Genomic DNA, 16777 nt, shown 5'->3' with positions numbered 1-16777 from the left:
TCTGATGCTAAGAAATAAATAGGCAGTGCCAAAATCTCCACAGAAATGAACAGTAAGTTTATAAAGCTGAAATTCTGCAACTTGAAAAGGTTTTGACAGGTCCTGGCTCGGTATCTTCTGCTCAGAAAAACTTCAGAGAAGATGTCTTAGTATTCATTTTTTAAGTGAGCCAATCACTGTTTATCTCCTCCTTACTACTACAGAAGCTGAAGTCTCCAAATACATCCATTCTGTTGAGTCTTGTAGGGGCGGGAGTGTGAATTTTCAGTCCAGATGATTCAACAGTATTAAGAATATTTTTGTGCTAGTGAATCACAGCAAAGCTCTTTAGAGATGCACTTCAGTACTCTGTGTCAGGCATATCTGCCTTAGAGGAGTAGGGTAATTATGGACTTCATTCATGTAGTGAAAACTTTCTCAGGTTTCAGGCTGACTTGCCCCAGGTCATTCAGCACAACAAAACCAGCAACACAAGACTCCAACCTCAGCCTAGCAAGCAGTTCAGTACTGGAAATTAATATGGAAGTGAAGGAGTGAATAGGACAGAGCCTTAAGATACAGAAAAAGAGCAAGACAAGAAAGGCTTCCTCAGCATTGCTCAAATCACTTGCTCACAGAATTTTTAGTCAAATTAAAAATCTTGATGTCACTTTAAAAGAAGCATGCCTAAGAGATTATTTAGGCCCTGAATAGTAACTCACAAAGCCAGCAAGCAAAAATTGACCCTCAGTTTGGCTAAGACATTGCATAGCTGAAGAGGTTTATTATCAGACACTGCTTTGCACGCATGCAACCCAGTATAGCAAAATAATGGATGGCTTCCTTTTGCCTGGTGCCTGCATGTGCTTTTGCTCCAACATGCAATTGGAATCTGGGGCATCACTTTGCACTCCCAAAAACAAAGAGTGGATGCGACTGTGCACGAACGAGAGCAAAAGGCACAGCTTTTTGCCATATGCACTGCAGAGATACTCTGGCAGCACAGATCCTGCCCTCTGGCACAGCTCCCCTGACTTCAACACTGCAGACTGCAGCAGGAAAGTAGCCAGCTAACAGCCACATTTTCCATTAAGTACAGAGCATTTATTTTGGATGCAGTCAGATGATGAGAAAAGTAGATGAGGTATTTATCTTTAAAAACACGATGCCTTGAAAAGTTTGCTTTCCAAAGAATTCAGCATCCCAAGTTACCCAATTCCAGAAACAACCAGAAAGGCTACTTGCACATTCCTCGACATCAACCCTCAATATTAAAGTAGTTACAAATAAGCAGCACTATAGCATAGTTCCAGGTGCTCATTCTGATGAAGTACAAATATTTAAGACAGTTTATCACATGACAGAGGAGGGACAGAGAAACACTACTACGTCTACTCCAGCAGGCTCTTACCGCTTGTTCCTGCTGTGGTGTTGGCTGGGCTGCACTTTGCTGGGCCTGGGGCTGTGGTGCTGCTGGAGCCTGTTGCTTTTGCTGAACTGCTGCTGCTGCTGTCTTCTGCTGCATGGCTGTCTGCTGGGCCATCATCTGCTGCTGCTGGTAGTAGTTTTGCATCAGCTGCTGCTGTGCTGGTGCTCCCTGCTGCATCACTGGGAACTGGGAAACAAGCAGTAGTTGAGACACCTGCTGCTCAGCTGGGAAGTGGGTTAGCAGAACTCAGGGACAGCCATGAGACTGGTCATAGCCACCGCAAGCAAAGCAGCAACAGGTTGAGATGGCTTGGAGACCACCTGCATGAAATGGCATTCTGGTCCAATGTTAGATCCTTTCTGGGTTACATCTGCTTATAGCAGGCTCCCTGCAGTCCCAAACTCCTTTCTCCATTTTTATTTGTTCTAAACCTTCCCCCAGGACAAGAAGCTTCATTATCCTGCTTCTTCCACTGTTAAACATGCTTCTGCAGTTATCTGTGCTGCTATCAACACTTCAGTTAAGCATGTCTTATATAGATAAATCCTATCTAACATACAAGTTTTTCACAGGTTTCTCTATCATGACAGCCTACCACACAAACAGATCTGACTGCTAAAAAAGGCACACCAGCTTTCTTGCATCACAAAAAGCAGAAGAGAAAAAAATATTCCTCTGCTCATCAGTTAAGCACTGACCTCAAGTCTCTGAAACACTTTGAGCTATAAAACCTTAACCAACACCACTTTTTTTAACGTTAGTTCATGACAAAGACCTCTTAAGGCTTTCCACTTTGACAGTTAAAAATGATAGTCTTCTGTTACAAAATAATGTTGCTAGACAAGTGAAAACACATTGGAAAATGCATAAAAATTGTACCTATCCTTTAGAAAAGGAAAACAGAGAGCTTCCTCTAAATGCAGTGATGTGCATTTATATCTGGCACAGGAAGTACACAGCAAATACTGCCACATTTGCTCACCTGCTGAGCTTGCATCACCTGCTGCTGCTGGTAATATGCAGCCTGCTGCTGCTGCTGTTGCAGTAGCTGCTGCTTCAGAAAAAGCTGCTGTTGGTGCTGAGGTGTGGCTTGTGGCTGAGCAGAAGGGACCTGGGGCTGTGCCTGTGATGCCTGCTGGAGTGCTGGCGCCTGCTTGGCTTGTGGCTGCACTGAAGTTGGTTGCGGTGCTGCTTTTTGCTGGGGGACACTTGCAGGGAGTGAAGGCTGACCACTGCCCAGGGCAGTAGGCCCTGCAATTGGTAGAATGGATCTGTTAAGTGATCAGCATGCACCAAAGTCCAGCAACACATCATAGCACAGCCAGGAGTCTCACCTTGAGGCTGAATTGCTGCTTGGGCTGTGGGTCTCTTCCTAGGTGTCAAGGCTGGCTGAATTGGTAAAATTCCAGGGTTGGGTTGTGTCTGTCCTGCTTTAGGTCTCTGGCGAGGTGCTATGGAAGTTTCTGTTGTAGGAATGGGATCTGTCAACCTACAAAATAACATAACAATTAAAAACAAGAATCACCAGCAGAAGCAGTAAGAGTAGTTTGTGTTAGTCTGAGAGTTGTTACAAGCAGCACACAGCACAGGCTTAAACACTCTTCCGTATGTCAGCTTTAAAGGTGATAAACTGAAAAAGGTGAAACATTTAGATGCTTCCAGATACACAGGACAACCTCTTCCAGAAAGCTGCAAGCACAGTAGAGCTTAGTAGATGCACTCACTACAATCAGACTATCATTATCATTTAGATGACTGCCAGTTGTGGTGTCTTTTTCTATTGGACAGCTGGAACTTGTCAAATTCAAATATTTGCTAAAACATATTGCTTAAGGCTACTTAGAGTTACAGATGAGCAGATGAAGGATAAGTAAGCTTAAGAGCAGCTGGTGCCTTTGGGCAAAGTTGTCTGAACTAGTCTTTAAAAATACCTTAACTTTAGTACATCTACCCCAGAATAAGGTCACTGGACATCCTCTGATCCTTGTTCAGTATTACTCATCCTCCATCGAAGCACAGCAACAGGGCCAAGCAGCCAGATATCATCCTGTCCTTCTGCAGATACATCTCCTTGTGAGACATCAAAGTTGTTCTACTAACGTGAGCGTAGCTGTGTTCCATTATAACAACAAATAAAGCAGACTCCTGGGACTGAGGCAGGAGTAGAGATGCCCTATTTCAGAATAGGAAGAAAACTGCTGCTTCTGGAGTGCCCACTGCTATAAGGTTCACATTTCAGTAAATGAAAGCAGAAGTTTTGTCCAATAGAATTTATATACTTTATTACAGTATTATAAACAGGAGTAAGCAGTGGCAGGAGAGGAGAACAACCACAACAGTACAGCAGCTCCCCAAACTCATTAGGCTATTCAGATGGAGACTGCATCGCCCAAAGAAATTACGTGGCTCTTGCAGAAACCGCAGCAATTGCACAGAGTAATTACTGGGTCAGGTTATCATCTGCTGAGGACCAAATTGGAACAGCAATAGTTCCTGATGCAATTTTTCCAGTCGCCTTGTGCTCTCTGGGCCAATTCCAGGCCCACTGCAGTCTCTCTGCTATCTTAGGTACTCTGGGTACTGCCTTAGGATGGATGACGCAGTATATTCATTTAAGTGCACAAACCTAAAGCGCCACTGTCAAGCAATGTCTTCAGGACAAAGCTTAGCTGTTGAGTCATGCTGAGTGTTGCCCAAATACCTCCCTCCTCTCACACAAAAATTTCCAGCATCTGCATCTTCTGTCTTTCAGATCAATGGATATTTATGTCATTGAAGCAAAGCCTCAGGACTGCAGTGTTTGCCTCAATGTATAAGTACAAGCCCACAAAGAAGCAACTAAATATGCTAAGCATCTTTTCTAACAGAACACAGAGAGAATACACAGTAGAAAAGAGAGCTAACTAATGAAGGTGTGGTTACCTGGCCTTTGGTTGACTCTTCTTCGCCGCAGCTTCACTTGCTTTGACTGGGTCTGGGAGTTTAGCAGGGATTGGAGAGTTCTGCAGATCCCAAAAACACTGAGTTTAGTACTTTGTGGGCAGAAAACAGTCAAATTATTTGCAAAAGCACACCAATAAAATTTGGAGGTTGCAGAATCCCCATAGTAATTATTCCTCACTCTGGGCAAAGGACAAACCCCTCCTCATTAATGGCTTGAGAGGAGCTTGGTTGAGTTTTCACAAGGAGAAAGATATGGTTCAGCTTTCTGACCATTTTCTACATGTGCAATCTGAACACAAAGCTTTATAGCACATGCTCAGTATTTGAAAAGAATCTGGGAACAACAGTAGCAAGTTACTAACACCGATAAAAAAAATACAAGCATGACTAATATCTTGTACATAAAAATCATATATAACTACCAAAACATGGAAGAAAATTAAGGTTTTTTTTTAATCTGGAAACAAGATGATATCATGTCACAGATATCTATAATACTATAAAGAAAACTTTATTTTCCAGGTGAATTCTATAAGGACAGTAAGAAGGAGCAGGTGGTTGTACAAGGTCTGATACAGTTCAAATGCACATTGGCTGCTCTCAGCCAGACAGCAGACAAAATTACTGCCTTTAAAACCAACTGCAGTGCAAATTACACATGCTATGATGAGTTTGCCTGAGAATCAAATGGGTTTCACAAGCATGGCCTAATTTTTCATGTTCACATGCAAAAGGTCTCTTGATTAGCCTCATGCTAGTAACTGGGCAAGGATATAAGTCAGAAACAGAAATATGCAATGTATGAAACAAAACCCTGATTTCCACACACCCTTAAAGAAAAAAAAAACTGCACTGCTAATTACAAGAAATGGAACAGAACCTCCTGATTAGAGACTGTGGAAGCAATCAACACAGCACAGCAGCATCTTCGATATTTAGCAGCTGCCACCCCCAACTCCTCACACAAAGCCCTACATCAGTCCATTGCTTCACTACTCACCTGGACGTTCTGGACTGGGCATTCCTTCTTTGCCAGTTTGAATGCAAAGTAGGAGACTTGATAAATATCAGGTCTCTTATCAGGGTCTGGCTCAAGCATATACCCTTTAAAAGATAAAGATACATCAGAAAAACAGAACAGATTCATACAAGGATGGACTAAGAAACACTTTTTAAAAATATATTTTTAAACACTCCTATGAGTAACTCCTAGCTGCTATTACAGGCTCTAAAGCAAGGAGGGGAAAACAGATTGCTTGGTCAGGGAATGGCATAGGATTTACTTCTGCATTTCCAAGTGAGCCCACAGGAAAAGAGGTTGACAAAGCCCTAGTGAGTGTGGAGGGCAGGAAGATGCACAGACCACTGCCTTTGCATAAGCAAAGAACATACCAGGCTGCTTTGAAAATAACTCTGTCACTCAAGATAACGGCTAGAAAGAGTTTAAAAAACTACACTGTACTGATGAGAGAGCTTCCCCAGCTCTGCCAAGAGTAATGCATTGTACCCTTAATTACACATTCACTCTAGGCAGTAGGTTATTTATAAATCATTTCAGTTCTGTTTCTCAATTCACAAAAATAAATTCTAATCACTGGTCTAAGTCACTGTGGTTCTTTTCCGTTCCTTATCCAAACAGATTTGGTACTGGAGAAGTACGTTTTGCATAAATAGGCTTATTGTGCAAGTTCGCATAGGGCTCAAACCAAAAGGTTGTCTCTTTTCCTGCCTTTTCACCGAGCTCAGTCAAACAGAAATCCCTGCTGTAACTGTGCTTTGAAGAGTGATGTCCCAACCTACAAGAAAATCATTTCATCCAACCGTGTGTGCAAAGCAAGCTTCTTACAACAAGAAACACAACTGTTCTGCTGTAGGAGCATAGAATGTAAACACATCTTAAGAAAAAGTTCTGTGGAAGTTGATTAGGGCACTGTCAGAGACACTCACGGATGAGGCAGTGCATGTCCTGTGAATGCCGGGAGTTATCTGGAATGGTGAAGTTGCCATCACAGATTGCCACCTGACTCTCCCCAAATGGCAAAGTGAAGTAACACAGCTTGTACAGCAAACAGCCGAGGGCCTGAAGACAACAGAGCAGGTGAGTTAACTAACTGAAGGAAAGATGCCACAAGATCCCCAAGTTGACACAGACCTTACATTGGTATATGCTACTGCATGTAAGTGCACAAAACCTTTTCCTGTTCCCCACATACAAAGCAAAATTAATAGGGAAACCAAATGACATCCATCATCCTTAATATATTTATTCTGGCCAAAAAAAACCACCTTAAAACGTACTGGTTACCAAGCTTAAACTGTAGCAGTTCATATAAGTAATGTAACGGTTGGAAGGTTATTTGTGATTATATACAGCATTTGTCAGCAGGTTGCTAGGTTATATCATTGGCTCATCTATTTCTGTGCTACTTTTGATAGCAAGGAAAACCCTCTATTTCAAAATAATATACAAGTTTTACACAAAATGCTAATTATGAAACACTGCTGCCATCCCAGGGTAAATGGGGGAACATTTCCTAATGCAGGACAACTCATCATCAACTTGGGGCTTTGGTGATAGGATTTGATAATTAAATTGTACTCCAGTTCAAAAGAACCTCAGTGAGTCTTGGAGAAAAGAAGGTGCTAAACAGGCTCACTACTGCAAGGGGCTGCGCTCTGCACAGCACTGCATACTTGTCTGGGAACACAGCAGATGAGCAGAACAGAATTACTTCAAGGCCAAGAAGAGAGTAGCTTGAGCCTCTGTCTCCACCTCTCTACATGATCACTAAGGGTACAAACCCAGGATTCTCCTCTAGCTGCCCCTGAGGCCCTGACAGTCTTTTCACACTGTTACAGCTGTGCCATCCCCTCTCTGGAGCTCAGCAAGGCAAGCGATCCAACGCTGGTCTGGTGCCTATGTCTACAAACCTCCTGCTGAACTCAGCACTGCAAGAGCCCCATATGAGCTGCTGTGTTCCTGACCCTTGGCTGAGCTCACAGATAACACAGAGAACTCTTTCCAGCTGATGCCACGCCAGCAATTTTCCCTCTTATATATGCAAACGTAACTATAGAGGATCCAAAAACACTCTCCTTACACTGCTGCCTCCTTGTTGCTTTCTAGCTCAGGGCTTCAAAAACTATAAAAACACACGCAAATTAGCATTTTTAAACACATCCTATTTGCTGAATTGCCATTTCTCCACAATCAACAAAGGCTCTTCATCCCAATTAAGAGGAAGCCTACCATCCTTTTGTTGTTAGGTTATCTAGTAGTGGATTACACCACAGCTGCATTTTTCTCTCAGCATAGGAAACATAGCAAGATTCACTCCTCATTAGAAACAGCAGTACAAAAGCTTGGTCCTTGGCCAGGTTTGACGACTGAGCTGCACTATACTGCCCAGAAGCATACTATTATTCCGTAGGGGAAAGCCTATTTTCTCCATTTTCCATCTTCTTCTGCCTAGTAACATTGGTTTCACGCCCTTGCTCAACAGAAGCACAAGTTACACCACCTTCAATTTTCTGTTTTAATTGTTTTATGATATAAAATCATGTTTGCACTGTTCAATTCTGAAATTTCATACATCTCTATATTAAAAGCACATGAAAAGCAGTATGCAAAGCACCAGTCATGTCTTACCCAGAAGCCAGCCTGTTTATCAGTAACTCAGAAACTAGAAGCAGAGCAACTCTCTACTCAGAGACTATCCAGCCAGAAAGTTATCTTGTCGTTAGGACAACGAAAGCAAACTGCAGTCTGGTTGTGTGATGTTAAGTGGGCTTTTTATACATACCCATATGTCTGCTTTTGTAGTGATAAGTTTGCCACTATACAGGTTGACCATTTCTGGTGCTCTGTAAGATAACGTAGTGTACCTGCAGCAAAAAGATCTACTGGTGAGTTCAATGTGGATATCAGATGAGCTTTCAGTATGCCACATTTAAAATAGTTCAAAATTCATACTTTTCCTATTTGTTTTGGAGCAAACACTAGAGAAAAATTAGATATTTCTCAACGATTATCAACATCAGAATCTGCTGCATGATTCTAACATGAGAATACTGACACTGCAAACCATCCTCAGAAAACAAAGCAAAAACAAAGATTCCTTCTGCAACAAAGAGTTTACTCACAAAGGACAGTATTTTTAAGAGCTAAAACACAAACACTCAAGAATTCAGAATATTAACAAGGTCAGAAGTCAAGTGTCCTCTGCAGTGTCCTTACCGCGGGCTTCTGGCCAACCTACGAAGATTGTAACTGGATACAAGGCTCCTAATAAACAGGCTTCCATGCTGGGATTCCTGCTCAGAGCCATTGTAGACAAAGGAAAGATCATTTTGCAGCTTCAACTCAAACTAGAATGTGCCTCATTTTGTTAAGTAAATGAAACAGATGGAAAATGAGCCACAGTATGATATTCTTAAGGTTTTCTATCAGTGCATTTATAATTTTTGCTGTATCACATTCCACGCTATTTAGCTTGATCACAAGAAAAGGTTGCTAAAGCATTCCAAAGGGATTGCAAAGAAAGACTGGGAGAGCTCAGAGAACTTCAGTGAAACAAGTCCAGGAAGTCCATGCAGGCATGACAGAATCCTCACAGAAAGGAAACATTTGCACACATTTCTAACACACGGTTTTCCAGCCAAAGTATTGTATTAATGCAACAGGAATGTTTGTGTAGCAATGAAGTGAAAACTAAAGCAAGAGCAGGATCTGGCAACTGCTCCATCTCTGATCCAGGCCCTGCTGGGCTGTGAGTTGATTTCCTTTTCTAAAAGCATATCAAGGCATCCAGCACTGATACTGCTAGAGCGGGTCACACACGGGCAAAACAAACCAAATGAAACACCCTAAAGTCCTTCCATTTTTATGGGAAGATGAGCCATGTATTTCCTTACTTACTGCAAGGACTGAAGACGAGAGGCTCATGAAAAGAAAGGGATTTTATCATTCTCTATATTTGCAGTTCAAATGAGCCAACAGAGAGACTGATTCCATAACAAACAAAGCATGCCACTGCCTCATCAAGGCAAGCAACCCCTCTGCATTAGCACGTTCAGTCTTTCAGGTCCAAAGAAATTACATCAAGCTCAGTTTTTGATTGTTTCACCTTCCCTCAGGCCCTTACCTACCTCTAGCAGGTACTTCTATGTAGCAACATCAACCTGCTGCCACAGGCACCAGTAAAATCTAGTCACAGTATGAAGAAAGTCACCCTTCAAATACAAACTGTGTCTGAGGCAAAAGAAAAAAGCACACTTACTTCTTGATCTCCTCCTCCACCGCATTCACCCCTTCTGTTTGAGGGTTCTGGAATTTGTTGGTAGCACTTCCAAAGTCACAGAGGACATAGTGACCACGATCATGTAGCAAGATATTTTCAACCTACGAATGTTGCAGCCAAAAAAAGGAACCATTCAATTAGACAGAAACATTAAAACAACTTGTTTTCTTTAGGTGATTCAGGGTTTTAATGCCTGAAGACAAATCAGACACGTCAGACAAATGTGTAATGTGACAGCAAAAGAAAATAAGCACCAAAACTGTCACACCTCCTAAAAGTCAGATCATAGAAACACAGCTGTAAAACTGCCTTCCATTCTGTCTGATGTCCTTTCCCTTTCCTTCCTTTTTTGCAAGCATATCACTCTGCCTCTATTAAGGCTGTGTACTTCAGGAGAAAAACTTCACATTTCAGTGTCTTCAATACTCAAGTTCCCTCAGCCGTACTCTGTAATCTGAATTTGGGATGACCCCCTGCTTTCAAGTACTATTTGTTAGCTTGAATCAGACCAAAACAGGCACCTGTGGTAGCTGAAAGATCAGCTCTCTCCTAAATATTCAAACTTAAAATCATGGAATAGCAAAAATCTACCATGTTCTCTCAAGGGAATACAGACATTTTTTCATTTATTTGCCTTCAAAGTATTCAGGTCCAACCATGCAAAAACACACTGCTTGTAGATTTCAAAAACAAGCGAACAAAAAAACCAAGATGCTGCCCACAAGTAGTCAATGGCAAAAATTTTTTGGAAATAGACCTCCTTATCAAGGATAACGTTTACAAAAAGCAAAGAAGTCAGCATTTTAAGCATTGAAAAATCCCACCAAATTAAAGCAGCTAAGAGGGAAATGCTGGCATGAAACCAGGGATGAAACAACCCCTCTCCCTCACTTCTGCCATTCATCTGCTTTGAATAAGCACTGCACACAGAGCTGATCTTTAAGAAACCAGCACTGATAGTGTTATTCCCTACCCCCTCCAAACACCCTCTAAATGTTTCCAGAAGCATCCCTTCCACTTTATCTGGCTGAGTAGTTGGATATGACTTCTCACTGAAGCAACCTGGAAGTTTTATTCAAATCAGCACATTCATCAAGCAGGCTTCACTCAGCACCAACAAAAATAAACAACTGTCACCAGGTATAGAGTACTTGTGCAAGTCATCATTATCAGCACTAGATAAGTTTATTCCCTCCTTCCACTCAGTAAAGTGAACACCAGTCTGACAACTGACTGTACAATGGGGTCACAGTCACTTGAAACATACAAAGGGACACCAGACCCTACATATTTTTATCCCGTGCTGTTTTTCATACTCCTAGAAAACAAAGGCCAGCAGCACAAAACAAACAGCTGCTGAGGCCTCAGAGAACAGAGCCTGACCCACAAAGCACACGTGAATTTCAAATATACACACAAGCCACACAAGTCCTTATGGACTGAAGTTATTTTTCAGGCATTTTATGAGCCAGTTGAGAGAAAAAGGAAATGTCTTTTTTAAGTTTGTTTGATTACAGGCATAGCATTTTTCAGAAGCTTTCCCTGCTGCCCTTGCTCTGTTCCCATCTGAGCACAGAAAGCCTCGCAATCCACACAGTTTCATGGTCAATAGTTAGAGGCCAATTTTGAAAGCTTCTAACAACTCCTGCCACAAAGCCAATGTCTCTGGAGCGATCCTTTTCATATGGGTCCAGGAAACACACAGCACACTTTCTCTGAACAACTATAATATCAACAGTGTTTCACGCGGTAGGCAGAAAGTCACTGTGAATAATTCATCAAATACATTCTGGCATATCTCTGGTGAAAAACAGAATTTTTGAAACATTTATGTTTTTAAAGCAGATCTATAGACAGTAAACATATGGTAAGCAGCTATGGGAGGCTTTTTTTTTTTTTTTCTTTCAATAGAGAGAGGTATTTACACCCACTTTCTCTTATTACTAACAACAAAAACACAGTACCAGCCTTCAGAGCCCGTCTGCCACAGTGTAGGCAGACAACACATACATTCAGGATCACACACAACCCCTCCTGCTTTACTGGAGTCCACAACTCACCTTCAGATCCCTGTGGATTATTGGTGTTTTACACTGATGCAGCCTTGCTACAGCTTCACAGGTGTCACAGAAGATCTGCAGGACTTCATTCTCTGTGAACCCTGTCTGAAGTCGTTGATTCATGAGGTTCACCACCTGTCCTCCTGAGGAAAAATAACAAGAATGAGAGCAAGATAGCCAAATTACACCAGACCCAGTCCAAGCCCCATTCCTACCAGATATACCCTGCTTTAGACAACTCCCCACGTGTGGCTGGATATCAGCACATAAGAAGTTCATGAAATCAAATTCAGAGTTCTCTCCAAGCCTCCGCAGAGGTTCTTTGCAATCAGCTCAGTCATCTTATTTCCTCCTCTCCTTGCCTAAATTGTTTTGTATGTGCCAGGAGGTGCTCCATCTGACCCTTGGGCAATGCTTCAATAGCACAAGTTTGCTTCTCCTCCACCTCACTATCTTAACACTCCGATGCAATTCTAAGCCACATTTTTCCTCTCCTCCTCAAAATAAAATGTTTGTCAGAGTAGAAGAAAAGGCGGCTAAATTTGAGGCACCCACAGACCACAAAACAGTCTGCCACATGGAAGCAAGGAAATAGAGACAGACTCAAAAAAAGCCATTTTTTAAATGGCTTGGCCAAAATCACAGACTGGCAAAATCTATCTGTACAAGGGGAACCTTCAGCAGTTTTCATGCTTTGAATGAGTCCTAACTTTGCCTCATCTCTTTGCTGTAAAGGCCTTTGCAGAAAATCCACACAACTTCTTCCCCCTAAAAACATCTGAGGTATACAGAGGAAAAAAAAATTTGAACTTTTGGTAAAGCTGCATCAAAATTCATATCCATAGCACTAAAGCTCTGAAGAGAAGCTGAGCTTAGTAAGTAGTATAGCTGTATTTTGCACTCAGTGAGTGCAGTTCAGCACATAAAGATGCATTAATTCAGTTTAAGCAGCTGTTTGTCACAAATGGAGAGTAACAAAGAGAAATCCAATACATAATAGCAATTTCTGTGCTTCAGCGTTGAAGACCAAGAAAACCATGTGCCAAGAAGGGTATCTGCAAGGCACAAGAGAAATACCACTTTGCAGCCCTTTTCTCATATAGGAGACACTTTAGAAAGACAGCATACTTCGTAAGCCCAACATCCAGCACAGAGGGGAAGCTAGCAAGAGAGGATTCTGAATTGCCAGCATTTACACTTTTATTTGAAGTGTGACCTGTAACATAGAGCTGAGTATGAACTCACTGGCACTGTCAGATCCCTTCCTTGAAACACTCCTTGTGATATTCAGTATTAAACCACCCAGAACAGCCAGACTTCTGAAGTCACCTGGCCAAAATATTCTTTTTGCTCACGCTTTTCCTGCAAGTGGCACTTGAGCACAGCATACGTATCATTTTCCAAACACCATATCCTAGCCACAAAAGATCAAAGCTTTAGGACAGCTGGAAAGAAGAGCCTGTCTGGCTGAAGACAGACAAGTAAAAAGGTCAGAGGTAAAAAGGAATACTTTTTGGCTTCACATTGTCCAATTCAAGCTTCTTCCAGAATAATCTTAAGTCAGGCTGAAAGAGAAAAAGCTTGCTGCATGACATGCAGTGCAGCATAATTTCATTCCACAGCCCTGCAGCTATAGAAGAGCACTTAGCATGGACCAGCCTATGGAAAACAGCTATAAATGTACACTTCAAGGTTTCCCCTCATAGCAAAAACAATTCAGGACCATCTCAGCAAAGGCAGTAAGAGCAGAATCAACAGAGTCAGCATAACCTCACGTATCATCTGTTCCTCTACATATTGTTTCTGCTTCGTTTTGTTCACAACAGTTCCTTGGTATTCAAGGAAGGGCCATGCCTAGGAATAGTTTCCCCTTTGAAATGAAAGGAAAATGCTGTGCAAGTTTCCTGTAAGCATTGAAAAGGGCCAAATCTACAGATGATCAACAACAATGTTGAGCCCACACTCACCTCGGCAGAAGTCCATTAATATCAGCACTTCCCACACATCACCGCTGCTTACTGAGTTTATACTGGAATCAATGTATCCTACAATGTTCTTGTGGCCAGACAGATCTCGCTGCAAAATAAACACATTCAAAGCATTATACAGCCACACAAGATGAGCAGCATTTTAATCTGGTTCCTCTACAACACTCAGCTTTCCAAACAGACAAACTGTGTTAGAACTAGAGGGAATGGCTTCAAGCTGCACCAGGGGAGATTTAGGCTGGACGTTAGCAGATACTACTTTTGTGAAAGAGTGGTCAGGCACTGGAATGAGCTGCCCAGGGAGGTGGTGGAGTCACCAATCCTGAAGGTGTTCAAGGAACATTTGGATTTTGTGTTGAGGGACATGGTTTAGTGAGTACTATTGGTGATAGGTGGATGGTTGGACTGGATGATCTTCCCAACCTTGGTGATTCTGTGAACTCAGTACAGCTCACAGGCAGAAGGTGATGATGCTCTCAGTCACAGCCCCCAGAAGGAAGTGGCGACTTACCATGATTTGGATTTCTCTTTTGCATACTTGCAAGTCATACTCATTATTGACGTACATTCGCTTCAGGGCACATTTCATCCCATTGTTTGTCCTCACAAGAAACACTATGGCAAATCCACCTGCAGAAAATAGAGTAATTCTGTTTAGTAAAACAAAGCTCTGTCCTTGCTCCTGACCCTTGTTCCCAGCCTACAGATACAACCAGAAGACAGAGGGCACTCAGCAACCAAGAGCACCGTGATGGGTGCCCCCTCACATCTCCTGAACTTCAAGCTTTGCTTAGACATGCAGTATCTCAGTGATAACAAGCTATTAAACCCACTGCTTGTCCTGCCAGACAGTTCTTCATTGCCCCATTAATTTCCATTACAATGGGCAAAGCTGAAGTATGAACAGCAACAATGCTTTGGATAGAAATCAGAGCTATGGAGCATCACTGAACTTCCAGAGGTCTCAACTCAAAAAGGTTTCCCAACTTTCCAAACATCTGTGTTGCTTTGTAATGTAAGCAGCAGAAGAAGTCCATCTCCCACACATGATTTGATATTAGTAATTTTCAAAAAAAGATAGAACAGGAGGAAAACAACAATTCATTTTGTGGTCATTGCTATTAGTCAATACAGGTCTGCTAGAATGTATTTGACTTCTTTAAGACAACAGCTTTTTATTTTGATGCATTGGTAACAGATGAAAGGGTTTTACATGTGTAGTAGAGGACAGAAGTGGGAAGCTGACTAAGGATAGAGTTATGTAGGCAAAGTTTTATAGTTGGCTCCTTTAGATCAGCACAAAGCAGAATAAGAATCACACACAAACAGCACTCCACAATGGTAAAACGGAAACACAACAACATTGTTATTACCACAACCTAAGAGCACCTTTTTTCTCTGTAACTTTACATTCCAGCATTTAATTCTTTTATGCTTAAGGACTTCTAAAGAATCAGCTCAAAAATAATCCTGATTCAGTGCTGCTGCAGCCAGTCCTGCTACGCCCAGAACAGCACACCTATCCCAAAGAGCTCTCATTTCAGGGATTTCATAGAATACCCCAGGTTTGAAGGACCTGTGGAGATCACCGAGTCCAATTCCTGGATTTTCAGAGCCTTTCAATGATTCTCACCATTATCTCCTTTTTTAAGAGCTGCCAAAAAACTAACAGATCAACAATACACATATGATCTCATTTGAAATGCTTGCACATCATTACTATTAATGGTTAGATGGCATTTGGATGAGTTCCTTGCTATCATGTAGAATTCAATAAGCAAAACAGCCACACGTAAGTAAGACTTTGTGTTAAAATAGATTACATTTGACAACACCAGTCTTGCAACAACTGGTGCTTACAAGTTGTTTGCAGATCAAGCATAGCCAGGAGACCTGCTGAAACTTATTAAATTGGTTTCTTTCTTTGCTATGAAAAGATTGAAAGAGAGCAAGTTACCAACTAACGCTGCTACAAAGTACAGCTCTCCCTGCGTAGTTGCACATTATTGTCAGCACCAGGACTGTGAAACAAAAACCTCTTGGCATGCAGAACACTTCACTTTATAATCACAGCTTATCCTAGGAACCTGGTCTGCTGGGTTTTCCAGGGAAGCTCCATGACTTCAGGAGCAAAATTAATGCAGAGCTGCCCCAGAGAAACTACAAAATGATGCAACGGATGGGAAGATTCCATTCAAAAAAAACTATAACCAGGCTACAAAATGCATCAGACTCAAATTCAGAAAAATAAAAATAAAAAAAAATATATCAAGCATGGCTCTGGGATAGAGAGCCACAGAGATGCTGCTCAATGCTGCCAGAGAGTTTTAGAAGTCCTGTAGCTCCAGAGAGCCCAATATGTTCGTAATGCTTCAAATTCAAACCCTCACCCTTACACTGCTTCAAGTTCAGCACCATAAATTACACATCATTTTTAAGAACTCCTAAACCCTCGTCACATTTGTCTCATTACTAGGTTGAGAAACATGCGCCATCACTCTGTGCTATCCATACCACAACAGACGCCTGTGCTGAAAGCAAGACAGCACTCTGAGCTCCCCCTCTTACCACCTGCAGTGGAATTATAAGAAATAAGGGACCCATAATCAGCATTACTTTTCTAATCCCTTCCTAAAACATCCCACCTCAAGTCATTGGAGTGATTAAGTTTGGATTTATTTTTTGATTTCCCTATAATGTTTCTATGAACCACAGAAATGCAAGAGAAAACACTAAACTGAAAAAACAACAACTATTCTTTTTTATTACAGTCTCAGTCATCATCAAAACAGTTTTTTTTTTTTTAATGAGAAGCTCCAGCAGGAGCTAATTTCTCACAGCTTGAAGGCCACCAGGATATCCTACCTGTTTGCAGTCCATGCTCAGCAGAAAGAGACACAAGCTGAGCAGAAAAACACAGAACAATTGAACTGTGTTTTAAAAGAGAAAAAAAAAAAAAACAACACTAAATTTAAGAGTCATCTTCTCAATCAGTGGAGTCAGTACCTCCACACAGACTGTTAGTTCTTCTAGTCCAGATCCAGTGCTGGTTTTCTTACCAACCAGGACTAGCTGGCA

General features: G+C 41.7%; 1 protein-coding gene across 21 annotated transcripts in view; it reads right to left on the bottom strand.

The window, feature by feature from the left end:
- Positions 1–16777, bottom strand: part of AAK1 (AP2 associated kinase 1) — a 63730-nt gene that overhangs the window by 30623 nt on the left and 16330 nt on the right. For all 21 annotated transcript variants that reach the window (XM_085242792.1, XM_085242795.1, XM_085242796.1 and 18 more), the window contains 11 exons: positions 14211–14329; positions 13679–13787; positions 11712–11854; positions 9631–9752; positions 8155–8236; positions 6299–6431; positions 5352–5455; positions 4331–4410; positions 2743–2897; positions 2391–2659; positions 1391–1594 (listed from right to left, as the gene is read on the bottom strand). In XM_085242792.1, the coding sequence (XP_085098918.1) occupies positions 1391–1594; positions 2391–2659; positions 2743–2897; positions 4331–4410; positions 5352–5455; positions 6299–6431; positions 8155–8236; positions 9631–9752; positions 11712–11854; positions 13679–13787; positions 14211–14329 (1520 nt within the window). The remainder of the gene's footprint in view (positions 1–1390; positions 1595–2390; positions 2660–2742; positions 2898–4330; positions 4411–5351; positions 5456–6298; positions 6432–8154; positions 8237–9630; positions 9753–11711; positions 11855–13678; positions 13788–14210; positions 14330–16777) is intronic.

The sequence above is a fragment of the Meleagris gallopavo genome, chromosome 24 (assembly GCF_905368555.1).
Source record: "Meleagris gallopavo chromosome 24, MGAL_WU_HG_1.1, whole genome shotgun sequence".
In the NCBI taxonomy this organism is placed as follows: Eukaryota; Metazoa; Chordata; class Aves; order Galliformes; family Phasianidae; genus Meleagris; species Meleagris gallopavo.
This window is presented reverse-complemented; position numbering and strand designations above follow the sequence as displayed.